Source organism: Chiloscyllium plagiosum, chromosome 16 (assembly GCF_004010195.1).
Source record: "Chiloscyllium plagiosum isolate BGI_BamShark_2017 chromosome 16, ASM401019v2, whole genome shotgun sequence".
Lineage (NCBI taxonomy): Eukaryota > Metazoa > Chordata > Chondrichthyes > Orectolobiformes > Hemiscylliidae > Chiloscyllium > Chiloscyllium plagiosum.
The window spans coordinates 50,568,820-50,583,301 of record NC_057725.1 but is presented as its reverse complement, the minus strand read 5'-3'; the positions used below and the strand labels follow the sequence as shown (position 1 = coordinate 50,583,301).

The window sequence follows — 14,482 nt, the reverse complement described above, 5'->3', positions numbered from 1 at the left end:
CCTTGTCTCAGTCAAATCCCTCAAACTCAGCACCGCCTTCCTAACCTGCAATCTTCTTCCTTACCTCTCCGCCCCCACCTCACTCCGGCCTATCATCCTCACCTAGACCTCCCTCCACCTATCGCATTTCCAACGCCCCTCCCCCAAATCCCTCCTCCCTACCTTTTATCTTAGCCTGCTGGACACGCTTTCCTCATTCCTGAAGAAGAGCTTATGCCCGAAACGTCGATTCTCCTGTTCCTTGGATGCTGTCTGATCTGCTGCGCTTTTCCAGCAACACATTTTCAGCTCTGAACTCCAGCATCTGCAGTCCTCACTTTCTCCTCAACCATTTTTGAAAGCAAAGCTGACTATCTAAATAACGAGACAATTCAAAATTAATGCCGGTGTGGGTTTCTTGTAATTAATTATTATCACAAAATTGAAACATTAATCTTGAAACAATAGAAGAAGTCACCTGCCCCATCCATCTACCATCACCTGCAATTATCCCATTTCCTTTACTCCAATTCCAATCTTACTATTTAAAATGTATTCCCAGGCTCTGCCCAATTAATTTCTCAACCACCATTTAAAATTAGAATACATTACATAAAATGACCAGCTCATTTTCCTAAATAACAAACACTGTACATAAAACATGAAGTTTAAAAATATATCAAAACATTGTGTGAATGTAACTTTTTGATTTTGACAATAAGGAAATAGAACACATGAACAAAGGTGCAAAACAGCTAGTTGGAAAATTACATTCAATATAAGAATTAAACTAGATCACATTGTTCTCTGTAAAGATGTAGACAATGTACAACATAATACGATTTTACCTACCTTCATAAGTGCCTGTACTACGTACACGACAAAGAAAACATAATTAATCGTTCGCAGCTCTATCTCAAGCTCTACATTCACATTGGGAATATATTCCAGAATGAGTGGAAAGACGTTAAGTAGAATAGCCATGTAAACAAAAAATTCAAACGCATTGGTGAATACCATGCGGTAGCAAAACTTTGAAATCCTGTTTCTGTAAAAAAAATTTAATATAATTTAGCAATTTTACAATTTGCACTCCTCCTGCAGAAACATCCTTAATCTGAGCATATTATGGAAATCTCACATATTGAGCCCATTAATTTAAAGAGTTGAAAATCACAAATTGAAGTATAATTTCCCTATGTATTTTAAAGCATCACCAAAGCAGAACATCACCTAAAATATTCTGCTCAGTACTAATAGTATCTTGAGCAGGGAATCTCATCATCTTGCTAGCTTTCCTGAAAATGATTAAATGAATCGTCCCAAATTGTACTACAAAAGATCTATGGAAATAATTTTGAATAAATGAACATGGCAATGGAAGTGCTATTTTGCATGTGTGCTTCCCAACGTTAAATGAAACAGCCAATTCAAAAGTGCCTTTAACTCTAACAAATGTTGCCACAAGTCCGCTTTAAATATTAATATACCATAAATGCAATGCTACACAATTGTTAAAAAAGATCTTGAAATGTGATTTAACATTAATAAATAGTCATCTACAATTTACAGCAAGAGCTTAACAGTTTGCAAAATTGCACTATTTCAGATGAATCGCAAAAAAATGTGATTAAGAACTAAATAACAGATCAACATGCTGTGATTAAGTTCTGATAGTTGATACTCTTTGGAATCTTCATGTTGTGAGACTTGAAAGGGTTCAGAAAAGATTGACAAGGATGTTGCCAGGATTGGGGAATTTGAGCTATAGAGAGAGGTTGAATAGACTGGGGCTGTTTTCCCTGAAGCGTCGGAAGCTGAGGGGTGACCTTATAGAGGTTTATAAAATCACGAGGGGCATGGATAGGATAAATAGACAAAGTCTTTTCCCTGTGGGCAAGTCCAGAACTCGAGCGCATAGATTTAGGGTGAGATGGGAAAGATATAAGAGAGACCTAAGGGGCAACTTTTTCACACAGCATGGAATGAGCTGCCAGAGCAAGTGGTGGAGGCTAGTACAGTAGCAACATTTACAAAGTATCTAAATGGGTATACGAATAGGAAGGGTTTGGAGGGATATGGGCCGGGTGCTGGCAGGTGGGACTAGATTGCGTTGGGATATCTGGTCGGCATGGATGAGTTGGACCGAAGGGTCTGTTTCCATGTTGCACAGCTCTCTCTCTATATATATATTTTAAAGTACAGGCCAAACAAATATAATTGAGGTGGCATATAAACAATATACCTCCAATAATGAAAAGTATTAATAAAATTGATCAGAAATTGTGGAAATCAGCATCAAGTGCTAATAATCTCAGGAAAACACCGAGTCAAAATGACACTAAATTGGAGGATGGGGTTAATACAGAGGAGGAATATGAAAAAAAATGCAGAAAAACATCAATAACTTTCTTTACATGGGTGTAATTGGAAAATGAACTGTGAATATTGGTAAGTGTGAGGTGGTATATATATTTAGACGCGGAATGAGGCCACTAAGCCACTAAGGTGCAAACTATCTGGTTGGAGAGACTCTTCCATCTTTTCATCCCACATGTTTCCAGTTTCTTTTCCCTTGTGATGTGATCATTTGAAGTTTATTCATACCCATCACCAATTGATTTTCAATGATGTTTGAGAAGTTTATTAAGTCTTCTACCGAAAAGACAGACACATAGGATTGAATCTTACATTTATTTTGCTAAGCAGAAGTCGTGTCAGGCTTTTCTCCAGCTGCGAGGACTAACAAGATTTCTCATGTTATCTTACCAAGCTCACCTCATTAACTACCTAATCCATCCTATGACAGCACTCACGTGTGATGTTATTACCATCTTTCAAAACACAGATCACAGAAAAACTCATCACTAAGCAGATATCCACTGAAAAATCAGCATCCCTTGCACCTGCACCATTCTTAAAAGGGCGCTCTGTATCCAGACAAGCACTAGCAATCTAGTGTTGCCCCTCATTGGCAATGTAATGCTGCAGCAGCTATAAATCGCACCACTCACAGCACATGGTTATCACTCCTTGCACATATAAGTCCATTCTCTCATCGCAGTTGCTGTTTAGCTACGAGCCATTAAGCTTAACTGTCCTTGGCTACATCCCATCTAAACACCCTCTTTAAGTAACCACTTCCCCGACCCAATAACCACTGGTTACCCACATATTGTTGTTGTCCAAAAGAAGAACATCACATACAGTAAGCTACCAGACAAATCCAAACATGAGCTTTTATTTACAGTCACTAAAAGCACACACAAGTAAAACCAGTAGAGGCTGTAGTTCCACCCACAATGCCAACCAAATACTGGCATGATGACCAATAACTATTCTACTAGAACTGGGTGTCAATATTTCTTACTTGGCTTGTAGTGCCTAACTCAGCTAAGGTCTATCACGCATAAGGTCAGCTTCCTCCAGTTCAATATCCTCTCCTTCTCGTTGAAAGATTGCTCGTGTCCCCAGCTCTTCAACATCTCTCACATCGCCTCATTGCCTGCTTCAGTTGTGCAATACCATATCAAAATGATGCAGTGCATTTGGTCCAGTCTACTCTGGAGGGACCCTGAGACTGCACCAAGCAGGGGAACTGTTATTTCAATTCACTTGGGAGAGTGTGCTACTTCTCAAATCCCATTACTCTCAGATATAAGGGTATAATAATATTAATAAAGGTAATTATTAATTACCTGTCCAGAATCAAGTTAACAGAAAACACCAAACAGGTTCCAGTACTTAACAAGAACTACTATTACAAGCAAAATTTCATCAAATAAAACAGCAAGGAGTTATCAACATATGGTCCTCATAGTCAAACTGTAACTAGCTCTTCAAAGCCCTGCACACAGAGACAAACAAAACATTAATTTAATGGGTGGAGGAAAACAATCTGGGAAACCACAGTTCATTTACACCAGTCCACAGGGTTTGCAGAAATTATCCTTTTCCATTTTATTCCATAACTAAAAATTTTAAAAAAACAAAATGATATGATCTTGACACCACACTTTAGCAGCCCTTAGTCTGCTCCAACACAGCCCTGGTCACAGACTGTGCACCAACGTGATGAAGGCACTGCACTGAGTGTATAGCCAACACACAGAAGAGTTTCTTGCTTCAAAAAGAGTTTGCTTGCTACACTCCAATACTTCTTCCACCCAGATCCACACAGATCATAAAACTTCAATTCAGCACAGTTGATCAACATTACTCACATGACATAAAATGCAAGGTCATTTGTCTCGTCCTACAGCACCCTTGGAAGTTTCACAAGTGATCTACGCTTTTGGCCAGCATTCTCCTCCTTTTAAGTCATTGTCCCTAACTTCTGCATCAGTGAGATGACATTATTTGATTCGTAAGCATGAATGGGATGCTGCAATCTGCTTTTCACCAAAATTTGAAGTCTGAGGTATGTCCATTTCATATGCATTCCAAATGGGAGAAGAAATAATTACAAATGAAATGAAGCTGGAGTTTGCAAATGCATGCTTCACGTTTTTGCCCTAACAATGTGCTAGTATCCTAGGAGATCTTACACTTTCACTCATTGAAATGACACAACACTGGGCATTGTCCAAGTCATTTTCTAGTTGCATTTAACATCTCAAGAATGGCAAGTGACAGCAGGGAACACAGCTTGTGGGGAATATAGGCAGCACCAATTGATTCTCAGGTGCCCAATAGTTGCTCCTATCTATTATGTGAACAGCCATGTATTGAATATTCACGTCCTGCAGATCTTAGAAAGGTGCGCTAGTGTATTATGGGCTGTTGTTGGACACCATTTTCTGAGGAACATTTGTGACAAAATTCAGAATATACAGGGATAAATCTTTAAGAAAACTGAGGCACCCTTGTAGTTCATCTCTGTCATGGGGTACAGGCATCTTTTTTATGATCTTCCATTTTGGAAGGATCAGTTCCAATAATATCTGAAGAAGTTGATTCGGCTCATGTTGATTTGACATGTATTACTGTTGAAAGCAAGGCTGCATTTTCTTGCTGCCATCAAGAGCTGAAGAAAGTTTGCAGCATGTTTAATTTTCCCAAGAACTGCATTCAGCTGGAATAGAGAGTCAACCCAGACAGATTCTCTATGATACAACCCATATTTTGTATTCTGTTAATGGTTAATCCAAATTTTCTTCTGTAAAATAGTTTCTTCCATAAGGAGCTCCAAAGGTTGTCAGTTTCTCTGACTCTAGGGAAAGAAAAATAACCAATGAACCAATTTACGGCATCAAGCTTGAAAAAAATGATTTGCATCTGAAGCTCTTCCAGGTTAGGAATCTTGTTTGGACATCTTTCAGTGTAATGTTTAGTACTTGTATGTAAAAATATACAGAGGATGCCATTTTTCTTCAAAATAAAAGTAATGACATGGCACAAATCAGTACAACTCTTAACTTCGGTTTTGTACCATGGAATCAAATTTCAGCTTAAAGAACATCTATAAAGAACAGTGAATGCTAGGTTTGGCATCGTCTTTCAGATGTAATATTGCAGCATCTTTAAAACTACCAATAAAATCAAAAATGACTGCATAGACATTAGGCAGATTAAGGATTGGATCAATGTTGCAACTGGAATCTTTGATGCCAGAATTAACTTTGATGCTAGTACTGGTTCCCCTCATGGATGTGATTATATTTAAATCTGATGGTAGACCAATGACAGAAGGTCCAGCTATATCAGTTTTCAGTTGTCCATTCTGAGAAGCCATAGTGACATAAATGACGAATAATGCCAATGCATGGAATACCAGAGCCATTAAAAGCAATTAGCTTTTGGTGTGTTGACTGCCCTACACTGTATCGGTTTCCTGAGTACATCTCTGTCTGTGTGAGGTTTGTACATTCTCCCCATGTCTGAGTGGGTTTCTTCCAGGTGGGCTTGTTTCCTCCTACAATCCAAAGATGTGCAGGTTAGGTGGATTGACATAGTAAATGTGGGGTTACACAATAAGGTGGGGTGCTTTTAGAGGATTGGTGCTGACTCGATGGGCCAAACAATTTGCTTCCACTTTGTAGAGATTCTATGAATCTTATATAAAAGATGCTAAAAACAATGATATTTGCACTTGGACCAGTGTCAATCTTGGCGTAGTGCCAAGTTGTTAATCCTATTGAGGTATATAATTTGGATGGAGGAACAAGCTTCAAATTTTTTGATGGCATCTACATGGTGTGTAAGTTGACCACATATATGATCTGACAGCATCTACAGACTGTAATGCTTCAGCGAACTCTTAGACTCAGCTGACATGCCTGCTAACCATGATTGGGAGTTTGCAAATTTCTTTGGCTTAGTTCCTGGTCTGGCTCTTCTTCAAAACCTCTGTGGGGAATTGTCTTGTACTTTTTTTTTCTGAGAACCCTGACTTCTTGCACATTTTAGCCAAACATCCTTTTGCAGAATACAGCTTCTACATGTCATAAGGTTAAAGGGAAAAGGCAAGATAGTGGCACTAAAATGTTCAGGGAACCTATGCAGATATTTAAATATTCTGGCTACAAGTACAGGTCAGAAGCTGGGAGTTCTTTAATTAATAAATTGTCTTGTACTTTTTTTTTCTGAGAACCCTGACTTCTTGCACATTTTAGCCAAACATCCTTTTGCAGAATACAGCTTAATATTCTGGCTACAAGTACAGGTCAGAAGCTGGGAGTTCTTTAATTAATAACTCACCTCCTGATCCTCAAAGTCTGTTCACTATCCACCAGGCACAAGTCACTCTCAATTTGCCCAGATTATCACAGCTCCAACAATACTCAAGAAGCTCGACAAAATTCCAGAACAAATTAGCCCTCCTAATTGGCACCCCTTCCACCACTTTCAAAATTCAATTCCTCTGTCACCAATCCACAGTGACAGCAGTAAATGCCATCTACAAGATGCTCTTCAAGAAATAACCATGGCTCCTACCTAAAAAAACAGATATATGAGAACACTACTATCTGCAAGTTGCCCTCCCTGCCATAAACCATTCTGACTAGAAACTGTGTTGCTGTTACTTCACTATCACTGGTTGTAATTCCTGGAACTCTCTTCCTAACAGCATTGCGGGTGCATATACCTTAAATGGATGGCGACATTTCAAAAAAGGTATCAACACTATCTTCTCAAAAGCAGCAGCTGGTGATAGGGAACAAATGCTAGCCTGTCCAGATCACCCAAATTCTGTGAATGAATTTAAAGCAAAACATGAGTAAGAGTAAAAAAGAATACAAATAATAAGAATAAAGAACTGCAGATGCTGGAAATCAGAAAAAGACAAGAGAAATTGCATGAATAAACTCAGCAGGTCTAGTCGTATCTGTGGAGAGGATTCAGAGTTAACATTTCAGGTCCAGTGACCCTTCTTTAGATCAGAATACATAAGAATGAGACCTGAATGAATAAAGATGAGCTTTTTATATATAAAAAATTTTTTTTTAGTAAATTTAATGGGCTTTCGGCACACAAGGTATGTTACAACTTTTCAGCTGGCAGAAAAGAAATCACACTGAAAGACAAATTCACAAAAGCTTTTTGTACAGTTTTCTAGATTGTTTTCTATGCAATATCAGTTGAGGTTTCTTGGTTTATCCGAGTGAACAACTTGATCCTTCAATTTCCTGTTGCAAATTTATGCCTCATTGGTACTTACAAATTGAATAAAAATACTTTAAATTTATTCACAAGAAATCAATTGGATATTAAATTGATTATTAAAATGTGTCAGTCCTCACTTCAGATGATTGCTAATATTTATTCCCATGAATTTAAAATATTTTGGTTGGCCAACCTCTCTACATTGATTCTATCATTTATGACTCAAACTATAATGAACTTTTATCCTCCAGATCAAGATAAAATCTTTTGACTTTAATCAAAATTTTGATGCACTTAGAAGCATTTATTTTTATATGAATGCATACATGCAGGCACTTTATTATTTATAAACCATAAACCAAATCATCCGCCGACATTTCCGCCACCTCCAAACAGACCCCACCACCAGGGATATATTTCCCTCCCCACCCCTCTCCGCCTTCCGCAAAGACCGTTCCCTCCGTGACTACCTGGTCAGGTCCACGCCCCCCCTACGACCCACCCTCCCATCCTGGCACTTTCCCCTGCCACCGCAGGAACTGTAAAACCTGCGCCCACACCTCCTCCCTCACCTCCATCCAAGGCCCCAAAGGAGCTTTCCACATCCATCAAAGTTTTACCTGCACATCCACTAATATCAGCTATTGTATCCGTTGCTCCCGATGCGGTCTCCTCTACATTGGGGAGACTAGGCGCCTCCTAGCAGAGCGCTTTAGGGAACATCTCCGAGACACCCGCACCAATCAACCACATCGCCCAGTGCCTCAACATTTCAACTCCCCCTCCCACTCTGCCGAGGATATGGAGATGCTGGGCCTCCTCCACCGCCGCTCCCTCACCACCAGACGCCTGGAGGAAGAACGCCTCATCTTCCGCCTCGGAACACTTCAACCCCAGGGCACCAATGTGGATTTCAACAGTTTCCTCATTTCCCCTTCCCCCACCTCATCCTAGCTTCTAACCTCCAGAAACTCCATCCCCTGACCTGTCCGGACTTGTCCAACCTGCCCAGCTCCTTTTCCACCTATCCACTCCACCCTCTCCTCCCTGACCTATCACCTTCATCTCCTTCCCCACTGACCTATTGTACTCTATGCCACTCTCTCCCCACCCCCACCCTCCTCTAGCTTATCTCTCCACGCTTCAGGCTCTCTGCCTTTATTCCTGATGAAGGGCTTTTGCCCGAAACGTCGATTTTGCCTGTCCTCGGATGCTACCTGAATTGCTGTGCTCTTCCAGCACCACTGATCCAGACTTTATTATTTATGTCTATTCAAAGGCATGATTCAGTAATGAAGACAATGTCCATGATGTACAGCAGTAGCACAAAAATCAGGCACAGTTACATGACAAACATTAAGAAAAAATAATTCTACTTGCTTGGATGGTTTATATTTGTCCCCTTTGACATTGTACATCCAGTCTTCCAGCTTTTTCCTTATGGTGACAAAAATGCCTCCAATTTCCCACTCTTTCTTGACATCTACTACAGTCATAAATCTAAACACAGTAAAGAGACTGTAACCACTAAAAGCATTTTTCAATCATATCTACTGGAATAAACTTAACTGAATAAACAAAATATTTACCTCTTTTGTGACATCTAGTTATGAACAAATCAAAAGTTATGACACAAAAAGATGTACTTAGCATACCATGGGTCAGGCAAATAGAATGCTTTCAAGATTAGTATTTTGGCTGCCATCCATGTAATAATTCCCAAAGACTGTGTCGATCAAGACAATATATTTCTCAGACAAGGTGAGATGTTTCTCTGGAAATGCACCTACTTGGACAATGCCAAAGAGGAAATTGAATCAATGAGGCTTGCCCCAAATAAATGCTCCCAAATCATTTTAAATGGGATGTTTCCAAAGACTCCATCAGTTGCTGAAACCATGTCCCATCAAATGGCCAATGGAGAAAACTCTCCAGAAGGGCATGACAGACCAGAAGCTTTCAAAGGGCCCAATGAAATCTCAAGGTAGGTACAATTTTCTATACATTAAAGTTAAAAGGTTTTTAAAGTTATTGCAAATTATTTTAACTTAAAAGAACTATATTGCTCAAGTTTTCCATCTTGTACTCAGCAGTACAAACACCAGAAGGTCAAATTTGAAAAGGTTTACTTAACCTGTTGTTCAAATTTGTAAGTTCCTTTGTCAGGTCAATTTGAAGTAGACTGCTCACTTTGCAGGTCTTAAATTAATAGTCTTTGGTACATTTGCAAGTTTAATTGAATTGTTTGAATAAAAAATAAACATTGATCTGGATCACCATAGTCCCACAGACTAGCTCTGATGTATTCAGTATTTGCATCAAGCTTGCAAGGTGTGCAAAGGTCAAGCCATTTCAATGATACTATGCAATGTCTATGAGAGTTACTTCTTCTATTAACAAGACATTGCTATCAATCCAAAAATATATTCTGCCTACCACATAATTCAGGTATATCATGTATAAGCTTCACTGCCAGAGCAATTCCAGATGCATAAGCCATACTTCTAAAAAAAATTGGCTTATCAAGCCAAACACAATATTCCTCCAGTTATTAATTACAGGTGGAACCTCATGCTTGCAAAACCCAATAAACACTGTTAGAATGGAGTCCATAATTGGACAGCACTTGCCAAATAATTGAAAGTGCACAAACAGCTGCAACAACAACCAATTTAAATTAGTCATATTGAAATTGTGACTCATTTAAAATTGCTAGAAGTGACTTACGTTCTTCTCTGCAAGCAAAAGGAATAGGTTTGATCACATTTTTAAACTGCATAACAACAAATAAGAACTGGAACAGGGCTCTTGTGGCACAAATCCCACCTGCTCCAAAGTTATATCATAACATTTCTGAACAAGCTGATTAGAAAAATATTTAGAATCAGTCTATTCAGCTCTTCCAGCCTGCTGGAACTTTCAATAAAAACCCAGACAGCCTGTAGTGTCCCATTGCTTTTCTAATAGAAATGCCTCAGCCAACAAAAATCAACTTACTGACCAATCAGTGCCCTTCTTTCCTGTAGTACAAACTGTTGTGGTCAGTTGAAATTTTCCATTCTTGTGTTTTTCCTGATGAGTGTAACACATACTATCAGTATCATTCTTATCCAAAATATTTTGCATCCTTGTGTTTGTCCACATACTATCAGTATCATTCTTATCCAAAATATTTTGCATCCTTGTGTTATGCATCATTCAAGGTGGATTTGAAAAATTAAGCTCCACTATTCCTGGAGTCATCACAGAAGTTAAGATTTTTAAAAGTACACAGAATTCACCAATTTATCTGACTTTAGATCCACGGCGACAAAGTGTGGGCCAGGTTCTGTACTCTACAAGAATTACTACAAATATTGACTACAAATAAAGAGATTCGAACTACAAATAAACAATACAAACTATCGACATAAAAAACTACCAGTTAAAATTCTAACCCAGTTATAAACTCGCTCTGTATATACATAAATACACAAAAATGAAACATATGTGTTATGGGTGAAGGGAAAGACTGGGAAGGCAGTTCAGTGGTTCCTGACCATAGCGTTTGATAAGATAGTTCTTTTGTTGATCATAATGCTGCTTTTCAATCTTCCTTCTGCAAAGTATTTTAAACTGTTTGCAGGAGGCACAGGATGATTGGTTCATACTTACAAAACTCTGACTTATTAAAGTTCACAACTACAGCAAGAGGAAATAACTGACTTTCTTCAGGTGCAAGGTGTTTATAACTGCAGAGAATAACTACAGCTTCTGCTTTTTGAGAGATCCGATGGCATTTCCCAAACATTCACATCCCCAACCTGTTTAGCTATCTGGAAACCAAACACATTGCTGCTGGTAAGCAGAAGATCTCAGTCTTCGATAACTAATCATTGGTACATGCATAATTCAAATACTTATGGTCGGCCAAAGACCTATGCATATGCACCCCGCAGCTCCAGCTCATTCTACAAACCTGAACACACAAGTGTTTACTTATAATGAGTGTCATGTTACATGCTTTCAAACAAGTGCAGCAATCTTTGTTTTTAAAATCACTTTTTTCCCCATTACAGTTCACAATCAAAAATACTGAAAATAAATGATATGGTCTTCATAACATAATGTTTTGGCAGCCTTCTTTCTGAAACACTGCATACAATTTTGATTCTTAGCACAGGTTCTCTATACTGATAGTGGGAATGACAGTGGGGATGAAAGATTAGTTTGAATAGGCCTCTATTCAATAGAGTTTAGAAAGATGACAGAGGATCTGATTGAAACCCAAAAAATTTGAACAGCGCTAGAGAGACGCAAGGAAAATATTTTCCATGGTTGATAAGTCTAAAACTAGTGATCACAGTCTCAGGGTATGAGGCTGGCCATTTGGACAGAGATGAAGAAAACGTTCTTTACTTGTGGAATTCTCTACCTGTGGAATGTAGTAGTTAACTTTTAGACATGAAAGGCATCAAAGGACATGGGTGAAAGCAGTAATCTGGTAATGAAGCTGAGGATCAGCCATGAACAGACTGAATGGTGGAACAGGCTCAAAGGGGCAAATAGCCTACTCCTGCACCTAATTTCTATGTTTCTAAATTATTATTTTAGCAGACATACAAATCATTTCTTCCTGCCTGCCCCTCATCACTAGCAGTGGGTTCCTTCCCTTGAACATACTTGGATTCTCTTGCTGTGGTGAGTCATCAGAAAAATGGAAGAAAAGTCAGTGATCACCTTCTTGCCTTTAATTATGCAGTTAAAATGAAGGACGATCTTAGCTGTTACTGCTTCAAAAGGATACTGTAGACTGAACCAACTAAGGCATAGCCTCCACTGTTCCACAATACTTAGCATTTGCCAAGCTAAAGTAGTATATCACTTGTTCCTCAAGAGGGATATCCCTCTAGCGTTGATAGAGACAAGAAAAAAACTGCAGATGCTGGAATCCAAAGTAGACAAACAGGAGGCTAGAAGAACACAGCAAGCCAGGTAGCATCAGAAGGTGGAGAAGTCAACGTTTCAGGTCAAGACCCTTGATCAGGATTGGGTTGTGGGGAGGAAGCTCAGAAATAAACAGAGGAAGGGAGGTGGGATAGCAATAGGTGGATGCAGCTGGGGTTTATTCTAATACATTAGTGGGAACGATGGAGTGGATAAGTGGGAAGAATGATGGGCAGGTAAAGTAAGGTCAAGAAAGCAGGGAGGAGAGTAAGGGCTGGGCATGGGTGGAGGTTGGGGGTGGGGAGATAGTGAAGTTAGCGAGGCAGGTGGTGAGCCAGGAGATAGGTGGAAAGGTTTTTGAAATTGGGTGGGAATTGTGGTGTTGTGAACCAAGGAGTGGCAAAGTCCTTGTGGAAGGCAGTGGAGGTGGGATGGGGAAGATGTTCTGCATGGCATGGTCTAATTGGAGGTGGCGGAAGTATCTGAGGATGATATGTTGGATGCGGAATCAGGTGGGGTGGAGAATGAGATCAAGGCAGAACCCTATCTTTATTATGTTTGGCTGGAGCAGTGGGGGGGGGGGGGGGGGATGAAATTGGATGAGATGGAATTTTTGGCAGGCTAGAGGATGGGAGATATAGTCCAGGTAGCTGTGCGAGTCTGTGGGTTTACAGTAAACGTCAGTTCGTTTACTGTCACCAGGGATGGAAACAGAGTTGTCAAGAAATGGGTGGGAGGTGCTCAAGACGGACCAAGTGAATTTGAGGGTGGGATGGAAGTTGTTAGCGAATTCCATGAACTGCTTCCTGGTGAGTCAGAGGTTGCCTTGCATCTCCTCCAACCTACGAGGAGAAAGTGAGGACTGCAGATGCTGGAGATCAGAGCTGAAAATGTGTTGCTGGAAAAGCGCAGCAGGTCAGGCAGCATCCAAGGAACAGGAGAAGCGACGTTTCGGGCAGAAGGACGTATGCCCGAAACGTCGATTGTCCTGTTCCTTGGATGCTGCCTGACCTGCTGCGCTTTTCCAGCAATACATTTTCAGCTCTCCTCCAACCTAATTAATGCATCCGGTGCTCCTGACGTGGTCTTCTCTACATCTGTGACACCCATACATAGATGGGTGACCATTTCACCCAACATCATTGCCAGGCCCTAAACAGTCAGCCTGACCTCCTGGTCATGGCCCATTTCAATTCCCCCTCCTACTCCCCCTCTAACATGATCATCCTTGGCTTCCTCCATTGCCACAGTGGATCAAACCACAAATTGGAGGAACCTCACCTCATCTTCCACCTGGGCAGCCTACAGCATGGAAAATGTAACATCGAGTTCTCCAATTTCAAAAAACCTAACCACCCATCCCCGGCTCCTTTTCCAGCCCCACCTCCTCCCTTCCATTCCACTTCCTGCCTCACTATCTCCCCATCCCCAGCTTTATCCCATGTCCAGCCGTTATTCTCCTCCGTCTCCTTGATCTGACCTTACCTGTCTATCTTCATTACCAGCTATCCATTCCACCCTATCACAATAAACCCACCTGCATCCACCTTTTGCTACCCCATCTACCTTTCCCCAGCCCCACCTCTTCCCTCTATTTATTTGAGCTCCTTTCCCCCTCCCCAATCCTAATGAGGGTCTCGACCCAAAACATCGACTTCTCCACCTCCTAATGCTGCCTCGTTTGCTGAGTTCTTCCAGCCTCCTGTATCTCAATCCCTCCAGTATTGGGCTGGATTTAACGCCTCCTCAACCAGGCATATTTTCAGCCCTGAGTTGGCTGGTAAGTAAAATGCATCTGGTGCTGAAGCCTTCATGCCCTTTGCATTCACCCAAGCTGAACTCCTCCCCAATATGTTAAGTGGGCACCAAATCAGCAACCCACGTGCCATATTTAAATTGATAATTAATGATCAATGAAACTTGTTAGCAATCTTATTGACTTGGATACATTGCCAACAGTATAAAATATTTG

The 14,482-nt window shown here is 40.3% G+C and overlaps 1 protein-coding gene across 1 annotated transcript in view; it reads right to left on the bottom strand.

Annotated features, from left to right (window-relative positions):
- Positions 1 to 14,482, bottom strand: part of LOC122558097 (sodium/hydrogen exchanger 10-like) — a 373,845-nt gene that overhangs the window by 244,304 nt on the left and 115,059 nt on the right. The window contains exons 14-15 of the mRNA XM_043706417.1: positions 8,965 to 9,084; positions 832 to 1,027 (exon numbers count right to left, since the gene is read on the bottom strand). Of these exons, the coding sequence (XP_043562352.1) occupies positions 832 to 1,027; positions 8,965 to 9,084 (316 nt within the window). The remainder of the gene's footprint in view (positions 1 to 831; positions 1,028 to 8,964; positions 9,085 to 14,482) is intronic.